We start from the raw sequence: 22,388 nt of genomic DNA, 5'->3' as shown, positions 1-22,388 counted from the left end.
CCTAAGGCACCGAAAACAATGGGGGGTCGAACAACTTGGTACATGTACTTGGGATGCAAGTGTAATATTTTGTAACGGTAACCCAGGTCAGCATATTTGCCATATTTTCCCACATTCGTGTCAAAAGGAACAGGGAAATCAATGATAAATATGATTTCATTGGATTTATCAAAAAATGACAAGGTCAGGTGTGTTTGCCTGGAAACATCTGAGGCTGTATACGGGCCTATTCCAAAGAATTTTGTAGTTGTCATTTTTCATGACGAACTCTATGTATTCTGGGTCGCATCGTGGATGGACCTCCCAGTGAAAACCACAAGCATGGCGAAGACGTCAATAAAAGGATCGAACCTGCCATCAGGTCGCTTATAAGCAGCAAAATCTCTGCACTTGTACACAGCAGACGTTATTAAAATGAACTTGCCGAAGCTGGACTTTCTCCTTCATCGATCATTTGATTGTCTGGTTTGTTTACAAGCTGGAGTCTCATGGCAGGAGTACTGCTAGGCTGCGTTAGGCAATAATTTCTTACTTTTTTATGCAAATTGTATGAATGGCGGGTGCTGCTGGTACAGCACGACATGATCACCCTTTTCGTGAACACCTGGTGTCATCACTGATTTTCAGTGGTACATTCATATATTTTCAACTTTTCAGTCCAGCCTTCAAGAACGATGATGTTTGTTATTATTATTACTAATATTATTATAATAATTCTGTCACATTGCAGGTTCTGTAGTTAAAACGTCTGGGCTCGACTAGCAGTTTCATATACAGAACCGGAGGCCATCTGGTAATTATATGAGAAAAATGTATCTGTTCGCTATTATTTTTGGCCGAATACTCGAACATAATTCTGCACGTATCTTTGTCATTAGGTATGCAGTATGCATGCAGTATTTGCAGTAGCACACCATACATATTTTGCATTCGTTCACTCATTTTTGCAGTGTTATCTATGAAAACAGCTCAATTCTGATCCGATTTAACACATGGCCTCCATATGAAAATGCTACCTTTGCCAATAACTCAGTAGTTTCTATACCATTGATAACGCCATTATCCCTCACGTATTGGCTGGTACAGTAATGCACGTTACATGTTGTGTGTATTTATTGTGAGCCCGCACTGGCCTTCACGTCCGAGTATATTCCATCAATTTACAGTTACCCGGGGAGTCTATTTGCATCATCTCTACAACAATTACCGGTTTAATGAAGCTTCACTCTTCTCATCCTTGTAGTGACCTCAGAAGTCCCATAAAAATATATCATCAATATTGCAAGGCGAGCTATATTGAAATCAAGCCGAGTTGTCCCACTTAGCCATTTATTGATACATCAATGTTGAATGTAATATTATCGTACTAGAATTTATTGTGTGGAACCACCATTCTTTACATAGGTTGATTAAGGACGCTTGTTATCTCTCTTTTATATTAAATTAGTTTCTACGTTGCTACACATATTTTTTTATTGGTCAAGTGAGCGCCGGCTCCGAAAACTTAAAACTGGTTGAGAGAATTGCAATAGGAATTTCATCAGTGAGGATGATAATACTGTCCATTTGCACTAATTATATTCAACATCGCGTGTGTCCTGTTGTGTTGCGTAATAATATGCATTTACAAAGTGTAACCCGGAGACTTGATGTAATTATTTTCGGAATTTTGTATTGTACAATTTGTTCTTTTCAGATCTGTTATTAAAATGCATATATATCAATTTCACATTTGTGAAAATGTGATTAGCTGCCTTAGGTCATGTACTGTGAACATTTCAGAGTGAGTGAGTTTGGTTTTACACCCCTTTTAACAGTATTCCAGACTCACGGCGTATTATAATTAGCTTGATGTGGGAGGAAAGCCCGAAGTGATGCAGGTCTTGGGTCTTTTCAACAGAGTGATTGTATTTCAAATAATAAGACACAGGGAGTGAATGTGTTCTGTTTTTAGGCAGGTTGTTACATCGATGCTTCAGCCAAATTTCCTCGAGGGTCACCAAGAATGGCTTCACATATTGTACTTTCAACGTCTTCGGGTGACGTGCCAAGACTTCATTATCTGGTCTTCTTCGTTTCATAATTGTAAACGTACGTATTTATAACGACCCAATGTATAATTACTGCCAGCATCCATATTTTTCAATTGATCAAATTTGTTTTGACGAAAACATGTCCCATTTTAAAACTATGTTTAACCAAGTACATAGTGCCCTCTGGGAAGAGAGTCTGATACCGTAGAGTAGACGTTGCACTGTGCGACATGGTGCTTCAGAAGAAGTGGTATTCATGGTGTAGTAGTCGTGGAGGATGGCGGACAGAAGGCACGAGTGGTGCCTTAGGCTTGGACAGAACCTTAATCTTTTTTTTCTTTTCTTTCTTTTTTCTTTCTAAAAGTTGAAACATTGACGACATTGTTAGTTTTAACAGAAGGGAAAAGTGTCGAAGACGATTGTGTTAGTTTAAACAGACAGGGAAAGTATCAACAACGACATCGTTATTGTTAACAGTAGGAGAAATTGAAAATACGAATAAAACTCATCCTCGTGATAGACCGAAAACATACTTGCTTGTTTACAGTTGTTTATACAAGACGTACGCATTATGTTAAGGATTTAAACACATTACTTAACATGTTTAGATCGTTTAACATGTAAGATCTAAACATGGCTTGTATGTGTTTACATTCTAAACACATTTTTTTCAAATGTATCTGGCACGTTATTCATGCCAAAACGCCCAACTCGTGAATTTAGTAGCATATGTTTTTTTGTAGATATGTGACGGAAACAATCAAAGACCATTCACAAGTTTAATGTCTTTACATAGCGTATATATCTTCACACACAGTTCATGATGCCGTGAACAAACGAGACAATGGTTTTAAAAAATACCCTGAGAATCAAGATGACGCAAGTCAAAATCAGTAGGTCAATTTACATATCAAAATGTTATTAACAAATAAGAAATATATATTAGTACATGCCCTTATCCTTCACAGGGGGCGGGACCCGTGAAGATTCCGGGGTAGAATAGGTCTTCAGCAACCCATGCTTGCTGTAAAAGGCGACTATGCTTGTCGTAAAAGGCGACTAACGGGATCGGGTGGTCAGGTTCGCTGACTTGGTTGATGCATGTCATCGATCCAAATTGCGTGGATCGATGCTCATGATATTAATAACTGGATTGTCTGGTCCAGACTCGATTATTTACAGACCGCCGTCATATAGCTGGAATATTGCTGAGTGCCGCGTTAAACAGCACACCAAACCAAAAAAAACCACAGAGGGCGGTCGGGTAGCCTAGTGGTTCATGCGTTTACTCGCAACGCCGAAGACCCGGGTTCGATTCCCGACATGGCTGCAATGTGTGAAGCCCATTTCTGGTATCCCCCGCCATGATATTGCTGGAATATTGCTTAAAAGCGGCGTAAAACCATACTCACTCACTCCTTCACAGAATATCTCCCGGTCGAGCACAGGCAGGTATTATACATAATATCTGAAAGTTTACCTACGTTAGATATTAGGCATAATAACTGAATTTGAAAAAAGAGAATGACTTGTTAAAGATTTTGTTAGTAACATGATAAACAAACACTTTCATGGAGATTATTTGACTCAAGTAACCACACAATGTTATCAATGGTCAACACGTGACATTTTCATAGACATCTTACTTTGACATGGCTTACTGGATTAGCATGGATCTTGATTAACATATTATTGAAAAGTCAGTCTGCAACACTAGGTCTTGAAGCACGAAAGGCTGGAATGACATCTTGAATTGCACATCAACGTGCTTCGAAACCCCGACATCTAATTGTTTCACATCTCTTGTATCAGCATTATTGCATCGCACAAATCGCTGTCCACAAGATTTTGATTGCTGCTGGAACAGGCGTCCGAAGAGAGATAACAGTTTCAGTGGATACGACAGCCATCGTGTGGAGAAGTGCCACTGACGTCGAAGTTCAAAGCACTAGACTACGGCAAAAGTGCAACATGTTGTAAATTATATCCGTCACGATGTCCATGACATCACCAGCCTTTACCACAGATAGCAGAATTTTACTTCTTTTCATCATCTTCTTAGCTTCTTGTTGTGATTCTGTTTCGTTGTTTGCGGATGTTGTTCTGTGTGATGGTGACGGTGGATATGTCATCAGATGCTGCTGTCTCAGGTGATGGTGTTTAAGTCAGGTGATGTATTGCCGAAGATGTGGCAGATGGGGCAGCCTTGGTGCATGTCTCAGCAGATAGAGTTGGAGCTGAAATCTGGAAATTACTTCCTTTGGGAGATCGACAGATGTCAAACACCTTTTGGCATCGGAGCCTAAAGAGCAGCGAAAGGCGACCTCTGGAGTCCGCTATGAGTTCATCCGCAACAGGACGCAGAGCAACTGGTACGCCACATTGTACATACGTACACTTTCTAATCATTCATTGCTATGCTATTCCGTTTAAACGAGATGCCAAGTGTTTGTTGATTTGGAGACAACTTTATTGGAGTTACAATCTAACTTCCTTATATGCGATAAAGGGAGTGACCATCTCTCTTCGTTGTTTTGGAGACAACTTTTTTCTAACTTCCTTATATGTGATAAAGTGAGTGAGTGAGTTGGGTTTAACGCCGCTTTTAACAGTATTCCAGTTATATCGCGGCGTGTCAGCTTAATGTGGGAGGAAAGCCCGAAGTGATGCAGGTCTCAGACGTTTACCACTTCGGTGAAACCCACGAGCACGGGTATGGTGCTGATAAAACTAGAAACATAATCAGGGCGAACCGGGATTCGAACCCGCAATCATAGGTTTCTGGCGTGGCCAAGGGACGCAACTCTGCACAGCGAATCGCGGCGCCTCAGACGATTGGGCCACCCGTGCCCCAATATGTGATAAAGCGAGAAACCAACTATCACTGTGTGTTTTTGGAGACAACTAAATTTTAGTAACAATCAAACTTCCTTATATTTGATAAAGCGAGAAACCAACTATCCTTCTTGTTTCCATCAATCATATAACTCTCTATGCTGCCCAATCTGGTTATTAAGCCAAAAATCTAAACACGCGTTTTTTTTAAATTCAATCACCGGGTTTCATTACTTTCGTATTTACTGACTTTCCAGGTATGTCTTTAGGAAATATATCCATATGACTCTGATAAGATTTTGATAATGAAACCCGGTGCTTGAATTAAAAAAAACCCGCGTGTTTATAACAAGAAAATTGAAATTCTGAACCTGGAAACATAAATAGAACATCTTCAATGTAGTGACTTCTAAACTCGAACTGGGTGTAACTAAAAGAACGATGCAGTGGGAATTGTAATCATTATTCGTTGATCAACGTCAACACCTGCATTTTCCTGTCGGCATATGATTGACTGTAGCCTTAATAATCATAGCGAGTCCCGGATCAGAGATGATCTTATTAAGTCTGTGTGTTGATATAGTAGTCCATATTGAAAAAAGGTCATCTGGCTATAGGTCAGTGGTAATATCCATCATGTTAGATAAAGCTCCGTTTCCACTCCTGATTAGATGAAGTGGGCGAATCATTGTAATGCCACACGGAGTGCAACTCTATTCCATTCCTCCAATATATTTGTCCTCGTACCCTGTGGGGCCTGGCTGCATTATTTTTAAGGAAGGCTGATATAAGAGGACAGTGGTTAAAACGCACCCCTACTTTTTCACTTGGACAAAAGTTTCTAGTTGAAAATATATGAAAAATAAACCTCTTTCTCCCTGTGTTTATACTGTGTGAGTCACCCTTGCGTGATGCACGTGGGATGTGTTATGTTTGTCTCTTTTGCTGTCCATGGCTCAATTTAATGTCCTGGAGTCATAAACGATTACTGTATCCAGATAATGAATAAATTACAACCAACTGTCCATTCATGAACAATATTGGTGCGTTTACATAACAGAATGACGTCATAGAGCGTTTTAACAATGAATCGGTGGCACCTTGCGCTTGTAAAAGCTTTGGCGTGTCACACTCAAGAGTTGCTTGTCACAAAGGGTTCGAGTCCCCAGACAGGTACATCCTGTTTTAATAGTGCTGGAAAATTGTGAGTCACAGTCGCTGCAACAATCCAGACAGACAATCGATCGTGACACCGGGAATGGTAAAAATCAAACCTGGTTCTTTGGCATGACGAGATAATGCTCGACCCATGAGGTTAACACACACACACACTGGCAGAGTGCATCCATCAGTTAAAGGATGCGGTTTCATCACACTAAGCTCCGTAACATAAGATACGTGTGTGTCAATTTGAAATATCACAACAAACAATTCCATATAACACTTGCCATTAAGTAGGAAGGCACAAGATGTTGGCTTGTTTATATTTATGACCGAAAGGGTTCAAAGTTGTTCGTATCCAAAGCTATTCTCGTGATGAATCATTTGCACAAAGCAAAAATATAAAGTTGCTTTCCAAATCATTTTTTATCATTTACAGTGACTTTTTTTTTGTTTCACGATAATTTAAATATGTACGTATGACAATCTATAAATATGCATATCATATAATGCACAGCAATTGTGATGAAAATCCTTCTGTCATGACAGAATAACTCTAGCAACATGAAAGAATCGTGTGTTCTTTGACTTCTTTTGAGTAGTATATATGCATATCATTTGATGCGCAACTATTGTGATGCAACACTCATATAACGTGTGATGCTAGTCTGTCTTACAGACCCTGATACAAATATATATCGAATACAGCCCATGCAAGTCTATAATGTTTGGCAAGTCTAGATTACTGCAGTATCTGAAAATGAAGAAAGTCACTGGGCTCCCTCTAATTATATTTTTATTAAGATAACTGAACAACATTTTTTTTCTCTACGATATGTCCATTTTAGAGACTAGATGTTAGTCTATTGTGATGCGGGTGGTGGCCAATAGAAATATAGGTCAGCTGAAGGTCACACTGTCCACGTGCCGTGTTGCATCATATTTACTGTGTGAGTGAGTGAGTTGAAGGGTTTACCTTCACAGCAGTGTGTGCCTTGATCGACCCTGGACCAGACAAACCACTGACAGCATTGGGATCGATTCACGCAACCTTGGCAAGAGGACAAAAAATGACCATGGTCACAGCTTGGAGTGGGTCATTTTGCTTCTTGGTGAATACTTTGTATACAAGGTGAGGAAATCGGGACAGAATAGCTCCTAGTATCGAAAGATGTGGATTACGGGTTTGAATAGATCTCCAGCAACCTAGGCTGGATGTGAGAGGCTGCCATTTGGATCGGGTTGTCAGGCTCGGTGACTTGGTTGTTTGCATGTCCTCCTGTCCCGACGGCGTGGACGATGCTCACAACATCAATCACTGTTTGATTAGTCCAGACTCGATTCTTACACGCCGCCGTCATATAGCTGGTGCACGTAAACAACAAACCAAACAATGATTACAACGTCATATGGTTGAATGTCAAGGCCGATTGTCATCCTGCACGACGGCGTTCATCATGCCAAGGGGCGGTCGGGTAGCCTAGTGGTTAAAGCGGTCGCTCGTCACGCCGAAGACCCGGGTTCGATTCCCGACATGGGTACAATGTGTGAAGCCCATTTCTGGTGACCCCCGCCGTGATATTGCTGGAATATTGCTAAAAGCGGCGTAAAACCATACTCACTCACTCACTCATCATGCCAACGTCCATCGTTCCACTGACCTTGACCCGACTACTTCCATCCAGCCATTATACACTTGGGAAAAAAGCTGACTGAGCGCATTCCAACATTCACTCACTGATTCTTAACTACGTGAATGTTGAAAGACATAACTATAGAGTTCCCCCAAGAAACCGGAGATCGCAGATCTCTGACGAAACCAAGCGCTAGGTGCATTAACACAGGAAACAGCACTGTAAACCAGACAACGCCACAAGACATTATCGTATCCGTCAATCGCTCAGTGAGTGAGTGAGTTTGGTGTTTCGCTGCTTTTAGCAATATTCAAGTAATATCACGGCGGGGAACACCAATGGGCTTCACACATTGTACCCATTTCGGGAATCGAACCCGGGCCTTCGGCGTGACGAGCGAACGCTTTAAACACTGAGCTACCCGATCACCCTCAATCGCTCAGCAGGTCTATCCGCCACAGTGGAGTTGTTCCTTTCTTCCTTTCATTAAAGATTGGATGTCTCCTTTTGTTGTAGTTTTAAACGTATGTTCAGAGAATATGACTGTTTGTATGTCATTTGTTAAATAGAATACGTCGTTTATTATTCATGAAGTTGGCTTTGTTTATCGTATTCTGCTTAGGATCCCTGTGTACCAAGAACTTGAGTTACATTCGATATGTTTCTACATCGGAGAGCTTTACAACAGGATTAAGGGTAAGGCAGAGGTAAGAAAAATACTTATGGTTTGTTCAGCCCTACTGATCAATCGTGCCCTTTACGGCTCTGACATTTTTATCAAAATTGCACCTACTCATCAAATCTCATATTTGAAAAAAAAAAATATCTTTGGTTTTTGCTTGTCCCCTCTCCCACGGGAAATCTGGTACTTGTAATTTCTGTTTCATGTGAAATTAGTACTAATCAGTAATAAAGTACTAATCTGTTTAATATTGCATGAAGGACCCCTTGGGAATACCGGGGACCATATTTCCTCATTAACCAATATTTGTATCAAGGATCGTCTAAATAAACTAGTGGGTGGATACACTGTGATTATTCCAATACTCATTGTGTCCGCCTATGTTAATGTTTAATAACGCTTCCATCAATAGCTGGACAGGTGAGGTGAGGTGAAATGGGGTTTAACATCGCGTCCAAGATTATTGCACTTATATAGCGACGTGCATGTACGTGTGTGTGTTTCTGTGTCTGCTTGTACTAGTCCGGACAGATGCCGATTTATAGTGCTAGCTCACTGAGATACCATGCCGCAGTTTACTTGAATACACAGTATACTCCGAGCCGACCAGTCCTTGTTTTAGCCCCTTAATGCCAAGCGCCAAACAGGGTAACAACAAGTACCATCTTTTAACGTCTTTTGGTATGACGCAGTAGGGATCGAACCCCGGACCTTCCGATCTCCGAGCGGACGCTTTACCACTGAACCACGGGGGTGGTCTAATAGCTGGACAGAGAATTGACGGTCTAAAACATCAAAAACAATGGATGTACGTTTAGAGCCTCAACATCCAAAGACGTGCAATTCACGGCATACATTAATTATTAGATTTATCAAAATATCACGAGCCAGTTGCTACAACATGTACGATGTATGTGATGACTTCAATTGCCTCGCGGCATCGTCGCCGGGTGAGAACTAGAACATGATTTGTATCGCCAAGGATATTGACGTCACATCCCTTCAATCCTAGGGAACTTTGGGCGCGGATCTCATGCGGGATGATGAAAAGATCACGACCTTTGTGTGTGCGTTTGTATTTGTGTGTGTCAGAGAGATAGAGAGAGCGAGGGGGTGGGGTGTGTGGGGTGGGGGTGGGTGGGTGTATGTGTGTGTCAGCGTGCCTGTATGAGAGTGTGTGTATGTGTGTGTGTGTGAGAGAGAGAGGGAGTTTTGTGTGTTGTATGTGATTGTTGTGTGTGTTGTATATGTGCGCTGTATTTGTTATATGTGAGTGTTGTGTATATTGCATGTGTCTTGTGTATGTTATATGTGAGTGTTGTGTATGTTGCATGTTTGCGTTGTGTATGTTGCATGTGAGTTTTGCGAATGTTATATATGTGTGTTGTGTATGTTGTATCTGAGTGTTGTGAATGTTGTATGTGAGTGTTGTGTATGTTATATGTATGCGTTGTGTATGTTATATGTGAGTTTTGTATATGTGATATGTGTGTGTTGTGCATGTTATATGTGTGTTGTGTATGTTATATGTGTGCGTTGTGTATGTTATATGTGTGTGTTGTGTATGTTGTATGTGTGTGTTGTGTATGTTGTATGTGAGTGTTGTGAATGTTATATGTGTGTGTTGTGTATGTTATATGTGTGCATTGTGCATGTTATATGTGTGTGTTGTGTATGTTATATGTGTGTGTTGTGTATGTTATATGTGTGCGTTGTGTATGTTATATGTGTGTGTTGTGTATGTTATATGTGTGCATTGTGCATGTTATATGTGTGTGTTGTGTATGTTATATGTGTGCGTTGTGTATGTTATATGTGTGTGTTGTGTATGTTGTATGTGTGTTGTGTATGTTATATGTGTGTGTTGTGTATGTTGTATGTGTGCATTGTGTATGTTATATGTGTGTGTTGTGTATGTTATATGTGTGTGTTGTGTATGTTGTATGTGTGTGTTGTGTATGTTGTATGTGAGTGTTGTGAATGTTATATGTGTGTGTTGTGTATGTTATATGTGTGCATTGTGCATGTTATATGTGTGTGTTGTGTATGTTGTATGTGTGTGTTGTGTATGTTGTATGTGAGTGTTGTGAATGTTATATGTGTGTGTTGTGTATGTTATATGTGTGCATTGTGCATGTTATATGTGTGTGTTGTGTATGTTATATGTGTGTGTTGTGTATGTTATATGTGTGCATTGTGTATGTTATATGTGTGCGTTGTGTATGTTATATGTGTGTGTTGTGTATGTTGTATGTGTGTGTTGTGTATGTTGTATGTGAGTGTTGTGAATGTTATATGTGTGTGTTGTGTATGTTATATGTGTGCATTGTGCATGTTATATGTGTGTGTTGTGTATGTTATATGTGTGTGTTGTGTATGTTATATGTGTGCGTTGTGTATGTTATATGTGTGTGTTGTGTATGTTATATGTGTGCATTGTGCATGTTATATGTGTGTGTTGTGTATGTTATATGTGTGCGTTGTGTATGTTATATGTGTGTGTTGTGTATGTTGTATGTGTGTTGTGTATGTTATATGTGTGCATTGTGTATGTTATATGTGTGCATTGTGTATGTTATATGTGAGTGTTGTGTATGTTATATGTGTGCATTGTGCATGTTATATGTGTGTGTTGTGTATGTTATATGTGTGTGTTGTGTATGTTATATGTGTGCGTTGTGTATGTTATATGTGTGTGTTGTGTATGTTATATGTGTGCATTGTGCATGTTATATGTGTGTGTTGTGTATGTTATATGTGTGCGTTGTGTATGTTATATGTGTGTGTTGTGTATGTTGTATGTGTGCATTGTGTATGTTATATGTGTGTGTTGTGTATGTTATATGTGTGTGTTGTGTATGTTATATGTGTGCATTGTGTATGTTGTATGTGTGCATTGTGCATGTTATATGTGTGTGTTGTGTATGTTATATGTGTGTGTTGTGTATGTTATATGTGTGTTGTGTATGTTATATGTGTGCATTGTGTATGTTGTATGTGTGCATTGTGCATGTTATATGTGTGTTGTGTATGTTATATGTGTGCATTGTGTATGTTATATGTGAGTGTTGTGTATGTTATATGTGTGCATTGTGCATGTTATATGTGTGTGTTGTGTATGTTATATGTGTGTGTTGTGTATGTTATATGTGTGCGTTGTGTATGTTATATGTGTGTGTTGTGTATGTTATATGTGTGCATTGTGCATGTTATATGTGTGTGTTGTGTATGTTATATGTGTGCGTTGTGCATGTTATATGTGTGTGTTGTGTATGTTGTATGTGTGCATTGTGTATGTTATATGTGTGTGTTGTGTATGTTATATGTGTGCATTGTGTATGTTATATGTGTGCATTGTGTATGTTATATGTGAGTGTTGTGTATGTTATATGTGTGCATTGTGCATGTTATATGTGTGTGTTGTGTATGTTATATGTGTGTGTTGTGTATGTTATATGTGTGTTGTGTATGTTGTATGTGTGCATTGTGTATGTTATATGTGTGTGTTGTGTATGTTATATGTGTGTGTTGTGTATGTTATATGTGTGTTGTGTATGTTGTATGTGTGCATTGTGTATGTTATATGTGTGTGTTGTGTATGTTGTATGTGTGTGTTGTGTATGTTATATGTGTGCATTGTGCATGTTATATGTGTGTGTTGTGTATGTTGTATGTGTGTGTTGTGTATGTTATATGTGTGCGTTGTGCATGTTATATGTGTGTGTTGTGATTGTTGCATGTGTGCATTGTGCATGTTATATGTGTGTGTTCTGATTGTTGCATGTGTGCATTGTGCATGTTGTATGTGAGTGTTGTGTATGTTGTATGTGTGCGTTGTGTATGTTATATGTGAGTTTTGTGTATGTTGCATGTGTGCATGTTTATGTTGAGTGTTGTGAATGTTGCATGTGTGCGTTGTGCATGTTATATGTGTGCGTTGTGTATGTTATATGTGAGTGTTGTGTATGTTATATGTGTACGTTGTGTATGTTATATGTGAGTTTTGTGTATGTTGTATGTGAGTGTTGTGTTTATTGTATGTGAGTGTTGTGAATGTTGCATGTGAGTGTTGTGTATGTTGCATGTGTGCGTTGTGTATTGTTTTGTGAGTTTTGCTCATGTTATATGTGAGTGTTGCGAATGTTGTATCTGAGTGTTGTGAATGTTATACGTGAGTGTTGTGTATGTTGCATGTGTGCGTTGTGTATGTTATATGTGAGTTTTGTGTATGTTGTACGTGAGTGTTGTGTATGTTGCATGTGTGCGTTGTGTATGTTGCATGTGAGTGTTGTGTATGTTGTATGTGAGTGTTGTGTATGTTATATGTGAGTGTTGTGTATGTTGTATGTGAGTGTTGTGTATGTTGTACGTGAGTGTTGTGTATGTTGTATGTGAGTGTTGTGTATGTTGTATGTGAGTGTTGTGTATGTTGTATCTGAGTTTCTGAATGTTATACGTGAGTGTTGTGTATGTTGCATGTGTGCGTTGTGTATGTTGTATGTGAGTGTTGTGTATGTTATATGTGAGTGTTGTGTATGTTATATATGTGCGTTGTGTATGTTATATGTGTACGTTGTGTATGTTGCATGTGAGTGTTGTGTATGTTGCATGTGTGCATGTTTATGTTGAGGGTTGTGAATGTTGCATGTGTGCGTTGTGCATGTTATATGTGTGCGTTGTGTATGTTGTATGTGAGTGTTGTGTATGTTGCATGTGAGTGTTGTGTATGTTATATACGTGCGTTGTGTATGTTGTATGTGAGTGTTGTGTATGTTATATGTGAGTGTTGTGTATGTTGTATGTGTGCGTTGTGTATGTTATATGTGAGTTTTGTGTATGTTGCATGTGTGCATGTTTATGTTGAGTGTTGTGAATGTTGCATGTGTGCGTTGTGCATGTTATATGTGTGCGTTGTGTATGTTATATGTGAGTGTTGTGTATGTTATATGTGTGTGTTGTGTATGTTATATGTGTGTTGTGTATGTTATATGTGTGCGTTGTGTATGTTATATGTGAGTGTTGTGTATGTTATATGTGTGTGTTGTGTATGTTATATGTGTGCGTTGTGCATGTTATATGTGTGTGTTGTGATTGTTGCATGTGTGCATTGTGCATGTTATATGTGTGTGTTGTGATTGTTGCATGTGTGCATTGTGCATGTTATATGTGTGTGTTGTGATTGTTGCATGTGTGCATTGTGCATGTTGTATGTGAGTGTTGTGTATGTTGTATGTGTGCGTTGTGTATGTTATATGTGAGTTTTGTGTATGTTGCATGTGTGCATGTTTATGTTGAGTGTTGTGAATGTTGCATGTGTGCGTTGTGCATGTTATATGTGTGCGTTGTGTATGTTATATGTGAGTGTTGTGTATGTTATATGTGTACGTTGTGTATGTTATATGTGAGTTTTGTGTATGTTGTATGTGAGTGTTGTGTTTGTTGTATGTGAGTGTTGTGAATGTTGCATGTGAGTGTTGTGTATGTTGCATGTGTGCGTTGTGTATTGTTTTGTGAGTTTTGCTCATGTTATGTGTGAGTGTTGCGAATGTTGTATCTGAGTGTTGTGAATGTTATACGTGAGTGTTGTGTATGTTATATGTGTGCGTTGTGTATGTTATATGTGAGTTTTGTGTATGTTGTACGTGAGTGTTGTGTATGTTGCATGTGTGCGTTGTGTATGTTGCATGTGAGTGTTGTGTATGTTGTATGTGAGTGTTGTGTATGTTATATGTGAGTGTTGTGTATGTTGTATGTGAGTGTTGTGTATGTTGTACGTGAGTGTTGTGTATGTTGTATGTGAGTGTTGTGTATGTTGTATGTGAGTGTTGTGTATGTTGTATCTGAGTTTCTGAATGTTATACGTGAGTGTTGTGTATGTTGCATGTGTGCGTTGTGTATGTTGTATGTGAGTGTTGTGTATGTTATATGTGAGTGTTGTGTATGTTATATATGTGCGTTGTGTATGTTATATGTGTACGTTGTGTATGTTGCATGTGAGTGTTGTGTATGTTGCATGTGTGCATGTTTATGTTGAGGGTTGTGAATGTTGCATGTGTGCGTTGTGCATGTTATATGTGTGCGTTGTGTATGTTGTATGTGAGTGTTGTGTATGTTGCATGTGAGTGTTGTGTATGTTATATACGTGCGTTGTGTATGTTGTATGTGAGTGTTGTGTATGTTATATGTGAGTGTTGTGTATGTTGCATATGTGCGTTGTGTTTTGCGTATAGTATGTATGTGTGTTGCGTATGTTGTTTTGTGTGTGTCATACGGAGTTAAAGAACGATATTATCGTAACATTCGTTACGAACTTGTCGTTCATCTGATAGACTACCTATACACGCAACATGTCAGCCCTCCTGGCTCATTGTTCCATAAATATTTAACTCCATTAATATTCAACGTGAAAAAATAAAAATACATCGACATACATTCATACAATATTGACCTTAACTTATGTTTTTGAGAACGCAAGAACTACAAAGAACAAATAAATATAATATTCACAATACGTGACAAAACCCTATTTTTCATAAGAAATCTGTGCTGAAAGATTCGATTACGATTCCCACTATATCATGAGCATATATGTTTATGAACCACGATCAAATGGTGATGGCGTTCGGGAAAAGCTGAGCGAAAAAGACGAGACCATCTGAAAGTTTTCAAGCAAATCAAGTGACATCGTTCGTTGGTAGGTTCAACGTCTTTCTTTAGATCGTTCATGAAGAGAAGACAGAGTATGCCGGATGCCCGACGCCGGACTCTGGAAAAACACGCCATCAGAACATTTACCTGACTATTAGTCAGGTGAGCTAAAGGTCATTTATATGTTTCGTGAAAACGGTATGAAACGCCATTTGTAAATCCATATACATTCCTGGAAGTAAATATGTTAGGAAGTATTAATGATACACCTGTACGAACATATAAGAAGGTAATTAGAGATATATCTACCTGGTAATACTCCACAATCCTGCACATGGCGTCCCCAAGGAACCAGGTCTCCCATATGGACTGGATATACGACGGCGGGAGACACAGCGTAATAACGAGGAAGTCCGCTACAGCTAGGTTCACAAGGAACAGGTTGGTTGACGTCCTGAGTTGGCGGTTTTTCCACACCGCATAACACACGAGAAAGTTGCCGGTGAGTCCCAGAACGAACACAATCACATACAGCGCCGTAAATACCCATTCGTGAGGCTTCGGTTCGATGTAGGAGTAGATGGCGTGTAGCAGGTCGTCGTCGGTGAAGTAACATTGCTGGATGGTGCCGTTAACTTCGTAGAGGTGCTTGCAGGTGGCGCGGCTCCAGTTGGCCCTGGACATTGTTCTAAAGAATCACGATTCCCGCAAGCCTGCTTGGTGCTGATTGACTGGTCAGAGCAGAAATGAAGTCAGTAAATGGGACCATTTCGCAACAAAGATAAATACACAACTGCAAATAATCTACAGGTTCTCTGTATGTGATAATGATGACTTAAGTGCAGCTTTAACGCGAGTAGCAGTGTGGTCAAATACTTGTTTTGCCTTCATCAGCCTGTGTATATATGGTTCACTGACAGTATAAACAACACGTACAAACACACAGATAATAATGTCCACCAACAACGTGTTTTCCTAGCGCTGCAGACAGTTTACATCATCTCCAGATGTGCAGGGTCCGATATAACGCCGCGTGTTGCTCGGACGTCGCCTACTCTCACCCCTCTTGTGATTTCATCGCTACAGGCAATCAGAAACTGTACCGCGGCGACTCTCAACGCCAGCAGCGTGTGTACCGCGCGACGGTTTACAGGAGAAAGACAAGGTTAGGAAGCCCAGCTTGCTGCTGACCATACAGTCAGTTAACAGACGCAGGATGCTCGTCGCGATGTTCCTTTTCACAAGCCGTCACGCCTACAAGGGGATGCCAACATGCCGGGGCATAAGGGCAGAGGCAAGCGTATCAAGGAGTTGAATGAGGGTGTTTTGTTGATAGACTGGGGCAATGGGAAAATGGTTAGACTTTGAAGAAAGGTGTGTGTATGGCTGGGTGGGGCTCAGTGTGTGGGTGTTCGCGTGTTTTGTATGAACTGCCCGTGTGTAGATGCGGGTCAAGGTATGTTTAGGCTTTAAATGGACTTGTTGAAGTCAGGGAGCTTAGGGCATACAGATTAGAGTAAGTATTTGTTCAAAGGGGCAAACATACAGTGTTAAGTTATGAAGAAAATAGTATGGAGATTGCTAGATTAAGGGTTGTATAATGTATGTGGTAGATGAGGCTTGGTATTTTAGATAGAGGGAGGTTTTGGTAATCGTTCTTGATCCATGCATAAAGGATCTTCCTAAAACTAAACACTCGGCGCGTTGGTAATATATATATTTATATATATATAAAATTTAAATATAAATAAATATAAACATATAAATTTATACATATATATATATATATATTGCATCAGGTGGTTCCGATTGTGTTTTCAACGCCGCTTTTCGAGATGTTACCCTTTTGAAAGTAACATTTGAATAAAGAAAGTTCTATTTTTGAATATAAACATATTTCTCCTTCTCCCACTCACACTTCAAAGCTATGTTATCATTTCTTTCTCATCTGGGTGGTGTGGTAGCCTAGAGGTTTAAGCGTTCCCTCGCTCGTCAAACCGAAGACACAGATTCGATTCCCTGCATTGGTACAATGTGTCCCAAGGCGTGATATTGCTGGAATACTGCTACAAGCGGCGTAAAACCTAGTCTGTCTTACAGACCCTGATACAAATATATATCAAATACAGCCCATGCAAGTCTATAATGTTTGGCAAATCTAGATCACTGCAGTATCTGAAAATGAAGAGAGTCACTGGGCTCCTTTTTATTATATTTTTATTAAGATAACTGAACAACTGTTTTTATGTGCGATATGTTCATTTCAGAGACTAGATTTTAGTCTACGTAAAACCATACTTTCTCATTTGTTTCAGCTAAAGTTTGATCAGGCGTTTATTTGAGCCAGGTCTGTATTATTTATATTTCTGTGGGTGCTTCAACTGAACTGGCGCTACATGAGCATGCGGTGATTAAAGGACTTATCGTTCTTCCAGATGGGGCCGTCTCCATGGTCTGGTGCCAGTGTTGTGGCTGTCTGTGGAATTGTACCCCTCTCTATTGATACGGCCTGGGCAGCTTTCACTGATATTTGTATGGGCATTGTGAAATCAACGAGGCAGTAAACAACATGATGGTGGCACCGACCCACCCATGATTATGACTGGCAACGGGAAATGAGATAAATGCAGTGAATGATCAACATTCTTAAAGAACTCTTTCTTAATGTACACGGACAGCAAGGGATATTGAAATGATAAAGATATAGGTCAGGTTACCCTTTGTCTTGATATTGATAATGGGTTTACCATATATACTCTTATATTCAATTTAAGATCTTTATCCAAATATCCATGTAAGTGTATTGTGTTGGTCGTGAATGCATTTACGGAATTGGGAAAGTTTCAATGTGGTTTTTCATAGTTGAATCAATGTTTGTTCATAAAGCTTATGGAGATTTTTCTGTTCATTATATCGAGTAAATCTCACAGTGTGTACGCCAACAATCCCCCAAGGGTTGAGTACATAAATGAATTAGAGCGTTTTCGTTTTCGTTCTGTAACAAGGGACAGGATCACAATTCTGTATAGTGATTCTGACCGACAGCCATGTAGCCGCGCAGTTGATAGGTATTAAGGATGCAGCGTTGGCCACATTTAGAGATCATTGGATGACTGCATCTGCATTGTTTGCGTCACGTGGAGGCGCGCTAACATTGGGAAGTTTATAGATTGTGAGTGATGGAAGACAACAATGAGAGAGTAAATATCACCGGGAATTGGTCTTGCCTGTACGGGAGATGTGTGGTGTGGGATGTTTGCCGCTGCTGCCCTTCATTGGGTTTGTTTGTTTGTTTGTTGTTTAACGCCGCACTTAGCAATATTCCAGCTATATGACGGCGGTCTGTAAATAATCGAGTTTGGTCCAGACAATAAAGAGATTGACATCATGAGCATCGATCCACCTTATCCCGTTAGTCGCCTAACAAGCATGGTCGCCTTTTACGGCAAGCATGGGTTGCAGAAGACCTATTCTACCCCGGAAACTTCAAGGGTTCTCACAGGGGCACGTGGCGGTCCATTCGTCCAAGTTATATTTGCCTTCCCGATGCCGTGGGTTCGATTCGCCCAGCATACGACTCTTGGTAGGAGATGATCATACCCTTGGTCGTGGATTTCATCAAAGAGGTACATAGTAAGGATAACATATCAGTCATTCTCAGTTAAATGGTACAAATACAGTCGCTTAGATATGAAGCCGCTTTATTCCTGAATTGTAGTGTATTTTAAGATGAATTTCTGGGTGTTATTTAGTTAAGTATACCAGAAACTTAAATCGAAACAAAATAACACATAACACATGTGCTTATCATTTACAGATGTAATTTCCTAGCTTGGGGGTGCCATTTTGCAATCGTCCTTGAATAAAATTTCTATCAAGAAAATTGTGTACCAAATATGTGTGACAATGTCAGAAATACTACCTATCATTCTGAAAACTTCAGTATAGTCCTCTTATTTCAATGCCAAAAATCCTGCATGAGAGCCAGAATTGAATTGTCAAAAACACTTAAATATTTTGTCGGCACATGATGCGAAATGTATGTTATGCTAACTTTCATGATGCTTAGCTCAATTGTTTATAACATTTTTTGCAACCAAACAGGTTTATTCAAAGCTGGGAGAAACATACAAAAAGTATAATCCTTGTAAAATACAACAAAAGCCACAGTTGGTGTGAACTTGTTCGCTAATTAGAAATTTTGAAAGCGATTTTTAAGGATGTTATTATACGTGACAGCTTATAAAAGGTAATGTGAATTTGAATTAGTTTCAGCCTATGGTCGTTAACAGGGGTACTTTATCCACAAAGGGTTCGTAACAGAACAGCGCCAAAACGCAGCTTTTATATCTGGATATTGAACCATTGAAGTTCAGATGTAATTTACGCTTAATAATTTACGTTTGATAGGCAATTAAAAAGATAGCGTTAAGCAGTAAATGTAAACCACAAAGACAATCTAAACACACGTATTGGTACCACTGGCCATTGCATCACACCTTCTGATGTCCTCAGAAACATCTAGAGGTTTGGCTTCACCATCTTGTTCAGTATAACGTAAATTACGAACTCTGTGACGTAAATGTCTCGTGATGGGATCTTCATTTACTGCTACTAAACTTTATAAAATCTGACAAATCTTTCTTTTATTTTGTGCTTAGGAGTGTCATCAATTTAAATATCGAGTTTTTATCATGTTTAGTCAAATTCAATGACAGATCATTTACTGTTGGGAATTGTCCAAACAACCCACCGCCAGGAGCCGTATTTTTAAATATATTCGAGATTAATTGTGAATTAAATTTATAAAGTTAATCACTAGGTCAGAATACACTCAAATGCAATTGTAATAGTTTTAGGAAGTAATTTCAAATGCAAACCAACATTTTTCAGAGTGACGTAAATTACAACGCAAATTACACATTCAGTATGGAATAGATTAGTGTCAATAAGTTAAAGTAAACTGAACCAGTGCATCAGTTATTGTTTGAAGGTTTTTTATATGTGCTGCTACTACAAATTTGACTATTTATTGCAGACAATATGGCAAAATTATTTAGATTTAAAATTTACGTCACGGTACTGTGCTGCTGTTTGAACGGCTGTCTAAATGTGAGAACCAAGTATATTTTCATATTGCTACGTTATATGTATGAAAACTTGCCTTCTCGGGACCCGTAATGATGCTTATATGTTGTCCTAAGGTTTAATTTCTTGTATATGCAAATAAAGGAGAAAAAGTGTAAGTATAAAGTAGATATATTTAAAAATTATTGTGCATGAAATATCTAGTTTCCTTTTAGTATTTAAAATATGCTGCATTGTCCATCAAAGGATCTTTAGAATTGCGATAGAATCTGTAATGTTTAATCAGGATTTGTTATGTAAATTACACTGTAATATCAGGGTAAGTCACTTTGTATTACTTGGGTAGCTACCACAACACTATTTGTCCCTCAGTGCTGATTGTTTGGTAATAGTATTGTTGAAGTTCTACTTTATGAACATAAAAGCTTTCATGAAAAATCACAACTTATTTTTTCTATACTTTGCTCAGCAAATTGTTTCAATTTAACTGAGAATGTCTGATACATGGATAAACACAATTTCTTAATACAATTAAGACCGACCTTTTTGGTGTAGCCTCTAACATCCTTATCAAGAAAGTGACGTTTCGGTGTAGGTTCTAACACTTGCTGGATAACAGTGTTAGAACCTAAACCGAAACGTTGCTCCTGATTGTAATAGAGAAGTTGTACAGCCATATATCTAATCCTTACTTAGCACTCGAACTTCTAATTGCCTCTTAAAGAAAGTGGTACACGTTTTAGACATGCATCCCCTCAATCTGACAATTGAGATATTGTTCGAAACGGCGTTACACGGTCGTACTGGTGGATAGAGCAGAAATGAGAGGACATGTTAGAAAGAGCATAATGTTAAACTAGTAAATCAAAAACTGAAAATGATAAGAACACAAAGAAATATGTTCCTCCAAACTATCATTTACTTCCCTCGAAATAACGACTCCCTCCTAAAAACGGGAATAGTTACATACACCCACATTGTTGAATAAATTCAACAGATGCAATGCATTGTTTTCAGGTAAATATAAGTAGGACATCATCTTCTATATGTTCTCAAATGTAATTTGAATATCCAGCCATCAAACTTATACATCTCTGTGACACGCTGCCTCAAACTAGTAGCTTGCCCATGTCAGTAATCAACAGTTTATCTGACGGCATATTTGTAAGCAAATGTGTTTATGTAATCTAGTATGCATGATGTCACTAGTACACAAGGCTTTATGCACTTATATTTACATCAATGCATTCGGTATGCACATTAGAAGTAATCTGGTTGTATAAATGCACACAAAGGTGTTACAGAAACTCGTAGTTGTGGTAAGTTCCTGCTTGGTCTCTGGAATCGAGTGGTCCGGTAGTCTATGGAGCAGCAATTCCCTGGCAGTTCCTTCCTTTATCGGACATCTCTGATCGTTGGTTTGGATCCAAGTTCGATCTGATAATGTTTCAAAGTTTATCACTATGGTACAGGGGATTGTGGGTTTCACCAAACTGTCGTCATCACATCACACTGTCCTGCAACATGAAGATGATGAGCTGTGATATGACTGAAATACTAAACAAAGCTAGACCAATCTCTCTCACTCTTGCAGACACAAGCACTTGTCAATACACCGTTGGGTGACGAGTGAGTGAAAAAGTGAGTGAACAAACGGTTACAGGCCGGCAAAGCCACATTTCGAAAATAGATAGCCCAAATTGATGTGGCTCTCGCGGCAATGGTTATGGTTGCGTGATTGTATAATGTGGCTCTTGCGGCTATGCTGTCAAAACATGCTTTGTGATTCTAACAGGTTACCGTATATATAACAAAACAAATCTTGTTTTCTCATTTTCTATTCAACAAGGATAACATATTCATCAAAACTTTACATTGATGAATATGAATAGCATATGAATATCATAATGCCGATGAAGGAGGTCGCCCACGTGGTCAGCATATTCCATCAGCAATGGCATCAAGCCACACATCATCCACTTTGTCACGAGGTACTAGAGGGAGGGCAGCAGCTCTTGTCACCAGCTTCTTCACCTCCTCATCTTCCTTATAGTCCAACGCCAGACCTTCTTTCTGCACCCTCCTCCAGATACATTGGGTGAAGTGAAAGAAACACCCTCTAACTAATGTCCCAGGAAATGCCTCAGTCACGGCATTGTGAGCTGCACGTTCAAAGTCCAACTGAATTGTAAGTGGGGCAAACTCTAGACCTCCCCTACTAGCAAAATCGCATAGGTACTGAAACATGTTGACATAACTTTTGTTCGATTGGACAACAAACAGTAAACTAATGGAAACATATGGCCA

At 39.2% G+C, this 22,388-nt stretch overlaps 1 protein-coding gene across 1 annotated transcript in view; it reads right to left on the bottom strand.

Annotated features, from left to right (window-relative positions):
- LOC139480023 (orexin receptor type 2-like) overlaps window positions 1-15,795 on the bottom strand; it is a 57,836-nt gene extending 42,041 nt beyond the window's left edge. The window contains exon 1 of the mRNA XM_071262998.1: window positions 15,303-15,795. Within this exon, the coding sequence (XP_071119099.1) occupies window positions 15,303-15,677 (375 nt within the window). The 5' untranslated portion in view covers window positions 15,678-15,795. The remainder of the gene's footprint in view (window positions 1-15,302) is intronic.
- Window positions 15,796-22,388: the final 6,593 nt, after the last annotated feature.

Source organism: Haliotis cracherodii, unplaced genomic scaffold (genome assembly GCF_022045235.1).
Source record: "Haliotis cracherodii isolate W230 unplaced genomic scaffold, xgHalCrac1.p SCAF_4, whole genome shotgun sequence".
Classification (NCBI taxonomy): domain Eukaryota; kingdom Metazoa; phylum Mollusca; class Gastropoda; order Lepetellida; family Haliotidae; genus Haliotis; species Haliotis cracherodii.
The sequence above is the reverse complement of the archived record's forward strand: the minus strand, read 5'-3'. Positions and strand labels throughout refer to the sequence as shown.